The sequence below is a fragment of the Dipodomys ordii genome, unplaced genomic scaffold (assembly GCF_000151885.1).
Source record: "Dipodomys ordii isolate 6190 unplaced genomic scaffold, Dord_2.0 Scaffold25, whole genome shotgun sequence".
In the NCBI taxonomy this organism is placed as follows: Eukaryota; Metazoa; Chordata; class Mammalia; order Rodentia; family Heteromyidae; genus Dipodomys; species Dipodomys ordii.
Genome location: NW_012267241.1, coordinates 19,586,280 through 19,600,049, shown reverse-complemented (window position 1 = coordinate 19,600,049; position 13,770 = coordinate 19,586,280). Strand labels below are relative to the sequence as shown.

The 13,770-nt window shown below is 40.1% G+C and overlaps 1 protein-coding gene across 6 annotated transcripts in view; it reads left to right on the top strand.

Annotated features, from left to right (window-relative positions):
• Positions 1-1,826: 1,826 nt before the first annotated feature.
• The window catches only part of Rbbp8 (retinoblastoma binding protein 8), a 73,791-nt gene continuing 61,847 nt past the window's right edge, over positions 1,827-13,770 (top strand). The window contains exons 1-2 of one of the 6 annotated variants that reach the window (XM_013014928.1): positions 1,827-1,847; positions 5,528-5,720. In XM_013014928.1, the coding sequence (XP_012870382.1) occupies positions 5,612-5,720 (109 nt within the window). In that variant the 5' untranslated portion in view covers positions 1,827-1,847; positions 5,528-5,611. Of the gene's footprint in view, positions 1,848-2,133; positions 2,512-2,629; positions 2,983-5,527; positions 5,721-13,770 lie in introns of those variants that run through there. The other 5 variants (XM_013014926.1, XM_013014925.1, XM_013014922.1 and 2 more) reach the window with 5 other exon arrangements.

Below are 13,770 nucleotides of genomic sequence, written 5' to 3'. Positions count from 1 at the left end.
AGCCCAAATCAGCCTCAGACTCACTATGTAACCCAGACAGGCCTTAAACTCATGATCTTTCTGTCTCTGCTTCTCAAGTGCTTGCTGTATCATTAGCCTGGCCTAACAAATAGACTTTTTATCAAGCATATACTAATAATCTAAACATTGTCCTACAAGGTTTACATATATTTATTCAATCTTCATAGCCTATGAAGTTGGTCCTATTATAATTCACATTTTGCAGGAAAAATGTGACACAGATTAAGTAAGCAACTAGTCCAAGAACATTCTTTCAGGAATTGCTACTAAAGGCAGGATTCAATACTAGGAGATCTGGTTCCAAATCCTGTAATTTATTCATTAGACTATATACAATTTTATTGTTTTTAGCAATACACATACATAATTTAAAATTAGACTTGTGCACCAAATTAGAATATTCAAATATTTTCCTCAATACCAGTGAAGAAAGATTTAAAACAGGTATAGTAGGGTGGACACAGAAAGTAGTCTAGCTAGATTAGATAAAAAGGTAGTAGTATCTGAGATAATGGAAATAGTGATAAACACAAGGAGATGGATTTAGAAGATGCCTAATAAATACAATTAACAAGATTTGGTGATAAATTGAAAAGGAGAGAAGTATCTAGGATACTTTGGATTCTGATTTGCATAAATGGATTATAAGGCAATAGGAAAGAATTGGTTTCTATTCAGATATTTTTTCTGCAGACTACAACTAAGGTTTTTTTTCAACAATGTAACACTGATCTTAGATTCTTTCCAACATTTATAGTCCAGTTTGTTAGGTCTGCCCTAACAGTTCCCTATTTCTCTTATAAACATTTATACAAGCTTCACTCTGCCAATTATGTATTTTATGTTGTATTACAAAGGGCAAAGTTGGGCTGGGGACATTGCTCCGTGCTTTGTAGAGACCCTGGGTTGGATCTCTGGCTCCACAAAAGGAAAAAGAAAAGGCATCATCATTTTTTATCCATTTGTTTTAAAATGTGTTACGAAGAAAGTTATAAAACTGGGAAATGAATCACTGTAATAAGATAACCAGTGTTCAGCAGACCTTCTTTAAAGATACTAATGTTTGGATACATTGATATGGTATTGGTATACAATGTCGCAAGGCTAACACTCTTCAAGTACCCCCCCTCCCCAATTAAATTAGGATACATTATTAATCCTTAAGATCTAGAATGGGTGGAAAAACTACTTTTACACCTAGCCTTTATGATTTTATAAGCATTACTAAGATTTTAAGCCTATAATATCCCAAGCCCTTGTAAACAGAAATATTACAGGAGTATTGGGCTGGTTTAAAAGATACTGTGGTCAGGCGTTAGTGCCTCACATCTGCAATCCTAGTACTCAGAAGGCTGCGATCAGGGTCTCGACTACTAGTCAGCTGGGGGCAGGAAGTCCTAGAGATCATCTTCAATGACCAACAAAAAGGTGAAGTGGTAGCTAGAGTGCGACCATTAGGAGGCGAAAGCCCACATACAAAAAAAAAATGGTGACTTTCCCCGCTCTTGGGTAGGATCTCTAATGGTCTAAACACCGCTTCTCTGAAGCGCGCTTGAAACTTGAGATAAACAGGTCCTGCCAGTTCGAATATCAAACCGCAGCCACAGCCAAAGGAAAGCTTCACCGAGACCAACACAACGGAACCATCATCACAGGATGCTGGACCACCAGACAATATCGGCCACTGGGGTTCTTTCCTGTTTCAGGTTAATCTAGGAACACCTCATTCTGGGCGCGCGGCCCTATGAGGCTGAAAGGCCTGTCAGGCGGACGCGCGCCCCATCCCGTCCAGGTAGCGCGGGTCATTCGCGCCCGCCCGCTTTCCGGTAAGTGGGCCTGAGTCAGACAGCGAAGACAACTGGCGCGTGACACCCCGAACTTGAAGCTCTCCATTTTTCTCCAGGGCACCTCAGAAACGCGACTACGGTCGCCAGGCTCTTACGGAGGCTCGCCGCGCAGATCTCTCCCCGTCACAGCCCAGGGTCCGGCGCGGTCTCACACACCCGAGCCTTCGCGCGCGCGCTCCGGAGTCGCAGAAAGGGGCGTGGCGCCGTGGGAACTCCCGCGTGACGTAACGTGACGTCGCAGGACTCCCGCGTGAGGTGGGGCGAGGGCGGCTGCCTGCCTCTTAGCCGGGCTGGGCTAGCCGCCCTCCGGCCTCCCCCCCCCCCACCCGGGAGGCACAGGCTACTCCAGCCAAGGGCCCGGCTGTCTGGCGAGGGTACTGGGCCAAAGAGAGCCGCGAGCTGTCCATCTCCTCGCCACCCTAGAGGTCATCCGCCTCCCTCCCGGACTTTCCGGGAATCTCACTTTGGAAGCCGTGAGTTCAGTGGCTTCTCCTCCCCCCCCTCCCCCCTCCGCGAAGCTGGAGGTCCCAGCAGCTACTTCCGGTCTGCAGCTGTGAGTTTGGCCCAAAAGGGTTTTTGTTTCCGGGATTGCGGGAACCGCCAGGCCCTCGGGCTGCGTCCGCGGATGCAGGCTGGCCGGGAGGTAAGTTCTAGGGCAAAGGACCGTGCAGTGCTTACAGCTCAGCGCCGGCGGGGGTACGCGCCTGGCAGCGCCCGGCCCATCCGCGCATGCGCCACGCGCAGGGCGCGCGTTGGCCAGCGCGGTCTCCTCCACAGCGTTTAAGCCGGTGCCGCGCGCGCGCCAAACCTGAGGGGAGGCTGATGAGGAACGAGCTGGAGAGAGAGCCGCCGCGGCGCCTCGGCGTGGCTGCTGAGAGGGAGGTTCGGCTTTTCCGTGCGTTTCGCTGGCCTCACCTGGGTGAGAGTACCTGTGGTGTGATTGTGCACCAGTTGGCATGTAAGCTGCGCGGCGGCTCGGGCACCGCGCCGAAGGGCCTCCTGGTGCACTAGCCTCGGGGCGCGCTGTGCGACTTGGCAGTCGTGCAGCGAATAACGGTCCCAGACGAAAAGATGTCCACAGAATGTTCTGGATCCTGCGGAGAAGGCGGAAGGGGTCTGGGGAGTCCGGCTTGGCAAGCTCGATGGACTAATATTGAATTTCTTAAATTCTAGTTGTAAAGCATTTTTGTTCTTTTGAGCACCTCAAGATAGCGACATTTCTTTAAGAAGAATTCGTTTACAGTACTTGTGTGTGCGCATGCGTGCACGGGCCAGTACTGGGACTTGAACTCCAGGCGTGGGCTCTGTCCCTTAGCTTTTTTCAGCGCAAGGCTGGTGGTACTCTACCATTTGAGCCACCTCCACTTCCAGCTTTTTGCTGGTTAACTGGAGGGTAAAGCTTCACGACATTTTTGGCAGGCTAGCTTCTTACCTGGATCCTCAGATCTTGGCCTCCTGAGTAGCTATGATTGTAAATCTGATCCACCGGTACCTGTCTTGAAAAAGATTTAAAAAAAAAAACTAAAATAGATTTTACACAAGGGATTAGAACGTATACTTACTGTTCACTCAACTCAGTAATTGTCAAAGCTCAGCTGTTTCATCTTTCCATCTAGCACCTTTGTGAGTGTGTGTATGATGATTCCGGTTGTCATTTGAACTCAGGGCTTCCCAGTTCTTGCTCAGCTTTTTTTACTCATAGCTTGTGAACCACACCTCTTGTCCCACCCTCCAACCAACAAAATGTTGGTTTTAGCTGAGTACTTGTAAGCCAGTTACAGAGAATATATTGGCTTACCTTTAAATACACACATATGTTCCTTTAGGCGTGGGGAACCTTTTTCTGCTAAGGACCATTTTGGTATTTACAACATCCTTACTAGGTATACAAAATAATCAAGACCAGCAGATTGGCTACAGACTGAGGAGAAGCTGACATGTCTGTCCTGTTACACATCAAGTGATGTAATGTCACGGGCCTTATATGGTCTGAGAGCCAGATGTTCTCCACAACTACAACAGACAAAAGCCTAGGTCATTATTTTACATGACAAAAGACTAGGTCATTATTTTACATGAAAGACTGACAATAATTTTCTAAGATCTGAAAGCCATTTATGCCCAGTTCTGCTATTTTAAAAGGTTTTAATTGCAGCTTTTTTTTAGAAACAATAAAAATGTATACTTGTTTCTGTAATACCTTACTGGTTACCAATTGGTTACATACAAATTCTTGATTTGTTTAGAAATTTTCTTGCTTATTTTACCTTCTTCATCAAGTACCTCAATATAAGGTTAGCAAGAGACTCAAGTCCAGTTTGAACACTTGCTGACAGTGGCTTATTATTGGGGTAGATGTCAGAGGTTGAGTTTAGTAAACTTGCTGGTAATTTTACCCCCACCCCCACTTTTTTTTTTGGCCCAGGGAGTCTCACTATGCAGCTCAGGCTGACCTGAAACTTGTAGTATTCTTGCCTTGTTTTACACTTTTAATGGTAGCTAATCAATTAGTTTAAGAACACATATTAGAACTTTAATTAATCCAGCCTGTTACTTTTCAAGTGCTACATAAGTAACTTAATTATTCTCCTTTAGTTTGAAAGAGGCATAAAGTAGTATTAACCTAATCACCTTGTTTCTTTATTCATATATCTTTACTATGTCTGTCTCTAACTTCTGTTCTCAGAAAGATATACAGATCCTTCTATGTCAAAACTGTCTTGTTGGTTCCTTACCCCACTTCCCCTCCTTCTTCTCCCCCCTTCTCCCTCCTACTCCCTCCTTCTCCTTCCTGTCTGTCTGTCTGTGTCTATCTATCTATCTATCTATCTTTGTGTGGGTCTTGGGACGTGAACTCAGAATCTGAGTACTATCCTTGAGCTTTTTTTTCTCAAGGCTAGCACTCTACCAGTCAAGCAACAACTCCTCTTCCAGCTTTTTTGGTGCTTCATTGGATAATAGAGTCTCACAGACTTTCTTTCCCAGGCTGGCTTTGAACCACAATTCTCAGATCTCAGCTTCCTGAGTTGCTAGGATTATAGGAATAAGCCACCAGTTCCACAGCTTGTCTTGCTCTTTTATGACATGTTTCTGTATATGTAGATTTTCACACGTGTGTGTGTATTTGTGTGTGTGTGTGTGAAATCTGGAATATTTAAGAATATTTTCTGTTTTCCAGTATCAATCCAAAAGTCAAAAATTTTTTTTTCATCCTCAGTAGCCCCCTTGAGCATAAAAGCCAAATGTTTTCCCTCTATACTTCACGTTTTGTTTTTGTTTTGTTTTTGAGACAGGATCTTGTTATATAGTTCAGGTGGGCTTCAAATTCTCAATCCTCTGGTCTCCAGCCTCAAAGTGTTGGATTAAAGGCTTATGAGATCAAGTCTAGCCACTGGTCTTTTATATATCAAGTTTCTTAATATCAGAGTCCTTTATAATTTAACATCATTTAGATAAATTTTCATTTCTAGATGGAATAAGAAAATTTGCCTGAAAATTTACATAAAGGCCAAATAACTAAAATCATAGGTTTTCTCATCATTATTATCTTCTTTCCTCACTTTGCCCCTCCTCTCCAAAATTCTCCAAATGATTGTAGATAAATAACAGAAACTTAACAGCACAGTAGTGTTTATTTATGTTGCATTCTGTCATTTCAGCTATCCAAAGACAACTTCATATCTATATAATGTAACAGGAAAGGCCAGAAAGCATTACCACAAGTGTGGAGTCTACTAAACAAGATGAATGTCTCTGGAAGCAATTGTGGAAGCCCTAGTTCTGCAGATATATCTAATGACTTCAAGGAACTTTGGACAAAACTAAAGGAGTATCATGATAAAGAAGTACAAGGTAAAATCTTTTCTTAAACATGTCAGTGTTTTGTTGGGATGTTAACAGCAAAAATGGATGGACAGTTTTACCTTTTTTTTTTTTTTTTCTTGGTGCTAGTACTGGGCTTGAGCTCTGGGCCTTGAGCTCTTGCTTGGCTTTTCCCCTTAAGGCTGGTTTGCTAACACTTGAGCCACATCTTCATTCCAATTTTTGCTGGTTAATAGGAAATAAGATATTTGTGGCTTTGAAATGTGATCCTTAGATCTCAGCTTAGTGATTAGCTAGGGTTACAGGCATGAGCCTCCACCATCTGGCTTAGTATTACATATCTTATAGAAGAAAGAAATGACCTCTGTTAGGTTCAAATGTCCTATCTTTAAGGGATATTTTCTGTCATTTTTATGTGACTTATTTGTATGGATGAGTTGTTACTTCTAACTGCAAATAGCTACTTCAGAAATTCTAAACTTGTAGTTATTTACATTTATTGGGGTGGTGAAAGGAGCTAGAATTTGTTGACTGGAAGGCTAGCTTTCAGTTCTAATTTTATGTGCCTACTTGCTTTGTGTTCTGAGTTAAATTACATAATTTCTCATCTTAATTTTTTGCTGTAAAATTACTTTCAGGATTATTTGTAAATATAAAAATATCTGACAAATCTCGGGAATCTATTTGTTCCTGTGGACTGGTCAGTAACACTGAACTTTCTCCAATCCTGCAATTGTTTCTTGATCTCTCATCACAACCATAGATTTAATATTACAATGCCATTAAAACATGATGCAGACAGGGAATGTGGCTTAGTGGTGGAGTGCTTGCCTAGCATGCACGAAGCCTTGGTTTCAATTCCTCAGTACAGAAAAGGCTGGAAATAGCACTGTGGCTCAGGTGGTAGAGTCTAGCCTTAAGCAAAAGAATCTCAAGGACAGTGCCCAGGCTGGTTCAAGCACCAGGACTGGCAAGAAACAAAAACAAAACAAAAAACACACATGATGCAACCTGATTCTAAAGTATAGTATGTGAGATTGTCTTGGAATTTTCCTGTGGTAATTTTTTTTTGGTAGAACCTAAGAATAATTGCTTTATCATTTACTAATGGATTTTTTAATTATGAACCTCAAAAGTAGCCTTGCAAGCCACAGTGTATGTGGAGTCATGTAAAAAATAAGAAATCTATTTTGAGTACTTATGGTGTGCCAGACTTTATGAATAAGAGGGATCATATCCCAATTTTAAGGGAATTTCTTCTTTTCATTTGGCAGTACTGGGAATTGAACTCAAGGTCTTGCACTTGTTCGGCAGGCATTCTACCACTTGAGCCACACCTCTAACACTTTTTTTTTTAATGAGTACATTTGTTTTTAATTATTGTCTAACACTTTTTTTGTATTGGTTCTTTTTTGCTTTATGCTCAGGCTGGCCAAACTGGGACCATCTTACTTGAGCTTCTCCACATGACTTGGGATGGCAGGCATATGTCACTATGTATAGCCATTGGGTTTCCCCTGGTAGCTGGTATAAGAGGAGTATCCAGCCATTGGTTAAGATGAAGTCTTGGGAACCTCTTTTTAGCCTGAGCTAGTCTTGAAACTTGAACCCCTGATCTCTTCTTCCCAAGTAGCTAGGATTACAGGCTCAAGACACAACATTCAAGTTTAAAGGAATTTATAACAAAATTTTAATGCAACATACTCTGTTATCCTGGAACATAAGGGAAGAACTAGAGTGTGTCTGTGCTTTACTATCAGAGTAGACTTTTTAGTTGAGTTAGTCTATAGCTAGGCTATAAATATGTGAGAAGAAGAAGAGAGGGAATTTCTGAGTAGAGATAACAGCATATGAAAAAGTTGGGAGATAAGAGCTTGAATGTATTTAAGAAATTATAGCATAGCCGGGCGCTGGTGGCTCACGCCTGTAATCCTGGCTACTCAGGAGGCTGAGATCTGAGGATCGCGGTTCAAAGCCAGCCCGGGCAGGAGAGACCATGAGACTCCTATCTCCAATAAACCACCAGAAAACCGGAAGTGGCACTGTAGCTCAAGTGGTAGAGCGCTCGCCTTGAGCTGAAGAGCTGAGGGACAGCACCCAAGCCCAGAGTTCAGGCCCCACGACCGACAAAAAAAAAAAAAAGAAATTATAGCGTGTGGGGCAGGTAGTTGTGCAGCTGGGAAGGAAGGGATGGTAGGGGAAAAAAAAAGGAGGAAGCAACAATGCTCGATAGGAAATGTACTCATTACCTTGCTCATGTAACTGTAAGCCCTCTGTACAGTATTTTTACAATAAAAAATGTACCAAAATAAAAGAAATTATAGAAAGTTTTCTGTGTCTCTCAGAAGAAATGGACTAGGAGATGGCAGTCTGTTTAGGGAAATAGCCAGGATATGATACTAGGAAAGTACTTAAGTCCAAAAGTATGTACTATACCAAAGACGATGATGATTCCTCCTCTTTAGAATTAACTAAAACCTTCACTTTGAGTTCCTATTTCTGTTGATTGTGAGTAGATTCATATAGTGCTGTATTGAAGAAGCATGAGACATGGCTAAGTCCATAAATTCTAGACTAAATTCCCAGAGCTTAAAAGCTATCTTCATTACCTAATTTAAATAGGCATGGTGGCTTTGAATATATTATTTAACTTTATAGTGCTTCATATTCCTCATCTATAAAATATTATATTTACTTCTGTGTTAAATAACCATATATGTAGAACATTTGGAAGTTTTGGCACACAGTAAATGTATCAGTTCCTATTACTCTTATTGATTTATTTTTATTTATTGGTAGTACTGAGATTGAACCTTGTGCTTATTAGCTTACTAGGCAAGCACTCTACTACTTGAGCCAAACCTCCAACCCTTTTTGCTTTTGTTATTTTTCAGATAAGTTGTCACTTTTTGCCCAGACTGGCCTAGACTATAATCCTCCTATTTCCATTTTTCTAGTAGCTGGATGACAGGAGTACACCAGTGCACTCAGTTTTAGGTTGGCTGAGGTGGGATCTCATGAACATTTTTTCCCCAGGCTGGCCTTGGACTGTGGTCCTCCTGATTTCTACCTCCCACTAGCTATTTGCTGTTATTCTGAAGCAGCTGTAGTGTTTTTACCAATGTCTGCTGTGGATCACGTGAGTTATAGAGAATAGGCTATTACAAAACAAAACAAAACTTACACCTTTGAATGGTTTTACACTCTTGTTAAAAGTCACATATTATTTGTGGCTTCTCCATTCTCTTCACTGGTCCACAGCTCTGTCTTTATGATGGTACCATAATGATTTGATTACTGTAGCTTTGTAGTAAATTTTAGAATTAGGAAGTATTAGCCTCCAAATTTTGTCCTTTTTCAAGATTGTTTTAACTATTCAGGTGCTTGGAGATTCCACATGAATTTTAGAACAGACAGCATTTCTGTAAAAAAAAGGCATTTGAATTTTAATAGAGATTATATGAATCTAGATCACTGGGGAGTACTGACATCTTAATCATGTTAAATCTTTTAATCCTTGAACATCAAATTTCTGTATATTTTCAGTGTTTGCTGTTATTTCTTTCAGCAACATTTTTTAGTTTCAGTGTATAAGTCCTTTGTCTCCTTGGAAAAGTTTACTTGTGAGTTATTTTGGATTTTTTTTTTTTTTTCAGCCGTGGGGCTTAAACTCTGGGTGTGAGCACCGTCCCTGAGCTCTTCAGCTCAAGGCTAGCACTCTTATCACTTAGGCTACAGCACTACTTCCAGTTTTCTTGTGGTTTATTGGAGATAAGAGTCTTACAGACTTTTCTGCCCAGTCTGGCTTTGAACCACCATCCTCAGATCTCAGCCTTCTGAGTAGCTGGGATTGTAGGAGTGAGCTACTGCACCTGGCTATTTGGGAATTCTTTCTTTTTTTCTTTCTTTCTTTTTTCTTTTTGTCAGTCATGGATCTTGAACTCTGGGCCTGGGCACTGTTCCTCAGCCCTTCAATTCAAGGCTAGTGCTCTACCACTTGAGCCACAGAGCCACTTCTGGCTTTTTCTGTTTATGTGGTGTTAAGGAATCAAACCCAGGGCCTCATTCATGCAAGACAAGCACTCTTCCACTGAGCCACCTTCCCAGCCCTATATTGGATTTTTAAATTTTATTTTACTTTATTTTATTTTCTTTTTTGATGGTTGTGTGGCCTGAACTCTGGGCCTGGGTGCTATTCCTGAGCTCTTCAGCTCAAGGCTAGCACTCCACCACTTGAGCCACAAAGCCACTTCTGGCCTTTTCTGCATATGTTATGCTGAGGAATCAAACCCAGGGCTTTATGTATGCAAGGCAAACATTCTACCACTGAGCCACCATCCCAGCCCTAGTTTGGATTATTTTGATGCTTCATTACACAACATTATTTTGTTAATTTCCTTTTCAAATTGTTCATTGTTAGTTTGTAGAAACACAACTGATTTTTACATGATGTTAATTTTGTATTTTACAGCTTTTCTGAAATTCTGCATTTCTTTTACTTAATTTCAAGCTGAAATAAACACTAAAAACTCTCTTTAATTTTTTAAGTTTTAAATTATTTTTAAGCAATTGTATTAAGAGCTTTCAATTCAACATGTCAATTTATGAGTACATTTCATCTTGATCAATGTCATCCCTTCCATCATTTTCCCCCATCTATCCCCTCAAGTTTCCTAGTTCCATTGTTTTCCTCTCAAGGCTGTATCTCTTGTCAGACCTCTACTTCTGGCTTTTTGCTAGTTAATTGGAGCTAAGAGTCTCATGGACTTTTCTGCTCAGGTTGGCTTTGTGATCTTCAGATTTCAGCCTCCTGAGTAGCTTGTATTACAGGTGTGAGCCACCAGTTCCCCCATTTATATTATTTTTTGAATTTACATCCTTCAAGTTTTCTGAAATATAAAAACATGGTCTTTTCCGTTTGAGATTTTATTTTAAGAATTTTATACATGTACAAAAATAAAGTGAAGCCAGGCTCCGGCCTGTAATCCTAGCCACTTAGGAGGCTGAGATCTGAGGATCTCAGTTCAAAGCCAGCCTGGGCAAGAAATGTCGATGAGCATCTTACCTCCAATTAACCACCAGAAAACCAGAAGTGGCACTGTGGTTCAAGTGGTAGAGCGCTTACCTTGAGCTGAAGAGAGCTCTTCAGGGACAGCGCCAAGAGTTCAAGCCCTACAACCAAAAAACAAAAACAAAAAAATAATAATAAAAAAGAAAGAAAAGTAAGTATTATAATCGCTTAACTTTAACTATATCAGTATATGGCCTTCACATCAATATGCCTTGTTTTGCTTATAGTCCACATACTTCCCTATCCTTTTTTCTACTCAGTTAATTTGAAATCTGACATAATTTCTTCCCTAAATGTCTCTTAAATACATACTACAATATGTATTTCTTGTAATCTTATTATTTATTTATTTTTCTGGTGCTAGGGATTGATCCCAGGGCCTCAGGTCTACTAAATAAGTGCTCTCCTACTCAGTGCTCCAGCCTCTTGAGGTTTCCTTTATTTGTTTTTTAATGTCATTACCACTAACAAAGCAGCAAACATATGCTTTTGGGTGTGTGTGTGTGGTGCTGGGCATTGAAACCAAATCCTTGCACATAGATTGCTAAGCATGCAGCTACAGTGCTCAAAACAAATTCTTTAATATTATTCAATATATATTAATATTCAAAGTTTTAGTATTATCTAATACATGTTAGCATTCAGATTTCCTAAAATGTTATCTCAAATGTCCTTCTCCCCTGAGTTTGTTCAGATGTGTACTAACATCCCTACATTGCACTTGTCTAAGTTGTGATCCTCCTGCTGCTGCCTCCAAAGCGTTGGGATTGCAGACATACCCTATAGTTTACAGTAAACTATGTTTGGATTTATACTCAGAGACAAATACTAATTCTTCCCTTTCACTTGGCAATTACAATTTTTTTAGTATAAATCATTGAGGAAGGATTCTGAGATTTGTTACTTGTCATTCATTTAATGAATAATTAGGGAATTAGATATGTTTTGTATGGTGGTAGTTACTGAGGATACAACAATGAAGATGATACTGTTGGGTTTTAGGAACACTTACATTGATTTTCTTTAGGAAAATATTTCTATAAAATAATTAATGAGATGAAATACTAGCAAAAATAAACTAGATGCATGACAGTTTATTTTGATAGCACTGATAATACCAATATAGCTGCAAATACTTCTTTTTACCTCTGCCTTTAGGTACTGGTTTTGAACCCAGATCAAGTTTTATACCATTCTTCTACCTTCCCAGCCAGCTACATATACTTTTACTTTAAAAAATGGTTATTATAAAGATGATATACAGAGTGGTTATAGTTACATAAGTCAGATAACTAATACATTTCTTTTTTGACAGTATCATACCTTCCCTTGCTCTCTCCCAGTTTTTGTGTCTCGTCCCCACCCACAAGTTATATAGTTCATTTTCAACATAATGTCTAGTAAATACTATTGCTGCATTTGTTCACTCTTTGTTACATATGCTTTTTGTAGTGCTAGGATTAATCCCAAGGCCTTATACATTAACATGGCAAATGCTGTACTATAGAACTATAACGTACAACCAACCTCAACCCCTCTTTCCTACTGTTAAAATAAATGCATGTAGTTTTATTTTTTCTAGACTTTATTATCTAAACTATTATTTTTTCATATTATAACCACATTAAACCTTTTATACATAATCATTGCTGTGGCTTAGATAGTTAAGCACCCTACAAAAATCAAAGTGTTCCTAGGGTCATAGTATTGGGAAGTGGTGGTACCCTTAGAAAACCTAGTAGGAGGTCTTACATCATTGCGGGAAGGACATTTCCCCTTTTTGTGTGTGAGCCAGTTCTGGAGCTTGAACTCAAGGCCTGGGCACTACCTCTATGCTTTTTTGCTCAAGGCTAGCACTTTACCATTTGAGCCACAACTCCACTTCCAGCTTTTTTTTTTTTGCAGGTTGGGGTAGTTTATTGGAGGTAAAAAGCCTCATGGACTTTCTTTCTGTCCAGGCTGTCTTTGAACCATGATCCTCACATCTCAGCCTCCTGAGTAGCTAGGATTACCGTGTGAGCCACTGGCACCCAGAAGGACATGCCTTTTTTAAGGGAGTAAAGAGATCCAGCAACTCCTTTTTTTTCTTCTGCTTCCCCATTATAGATGCAAACTTTACTCTGCAGTGTGTTCCCCACATTGCCATCACCAGAGGTTCAAAGCAGTGGGCTCACTCAACTTTTGACTGAAGCCTTCAGATTTTTGAGCCATGAACTGGAGATGTGACTCAAGTGATACAGTACCAGCCATGAGCAAAAGAGATGTGACTCAAGTGGTACAGTACCAGCCATGAACAAACGAGACAAGAGAGACTGTCAGGCCCCGAATTCAAGCCCAGTACCAGCATAAAACAAAATGTAATATACAATACATAAAAGCTGTCATTTAGCTAGGTGCTGGTGGCTCATGCCTGTAAACTTACTTCATATCCATATCCATGTGTTGTATAGGTGACTGGTAAGTATTAGATATGTCTGACCTGAGAAGACAAGGTAACCCTTTGTACACTATGGTATATTGATTAGGCCATCTCCCCCAAGTTCCAGGCTGCTTTTTCCAATTTCAAGTCACTTAATGAATTCATTTTTTTCTTAATGGATTCTTGAAAGTATTAAATGAATAAGCATTGTTTTTTTAAAATTAGTATGCCATTGAAAACATTTTGATTAGGGCCACTGCAAATTTGCTGAACAGAGAACTTTCATGATACTACTCTATTGTCAATATGTTCCATAGAAAATTAGGTCCTCTCAGTATATGATAACATCAAACACATGCCTGAAGGGTACTTAAAGAAGGTGGGGGATCCACTTACAAAAACCAGTATTAAGAAGCTATTTACAAGACATCAAACAGGACTTGTCTGGACATTGCAGGTTTTGAAGTTTATATAGAAATCAAAATTGACTCCTTACTTTTTTTTTTTTTTTTAAATTTTTTATTGTAAAGATACTATACAGAGGGTTACAGTTACATGAGTGAGGTAATGAATACACTTCCTCTTGAACA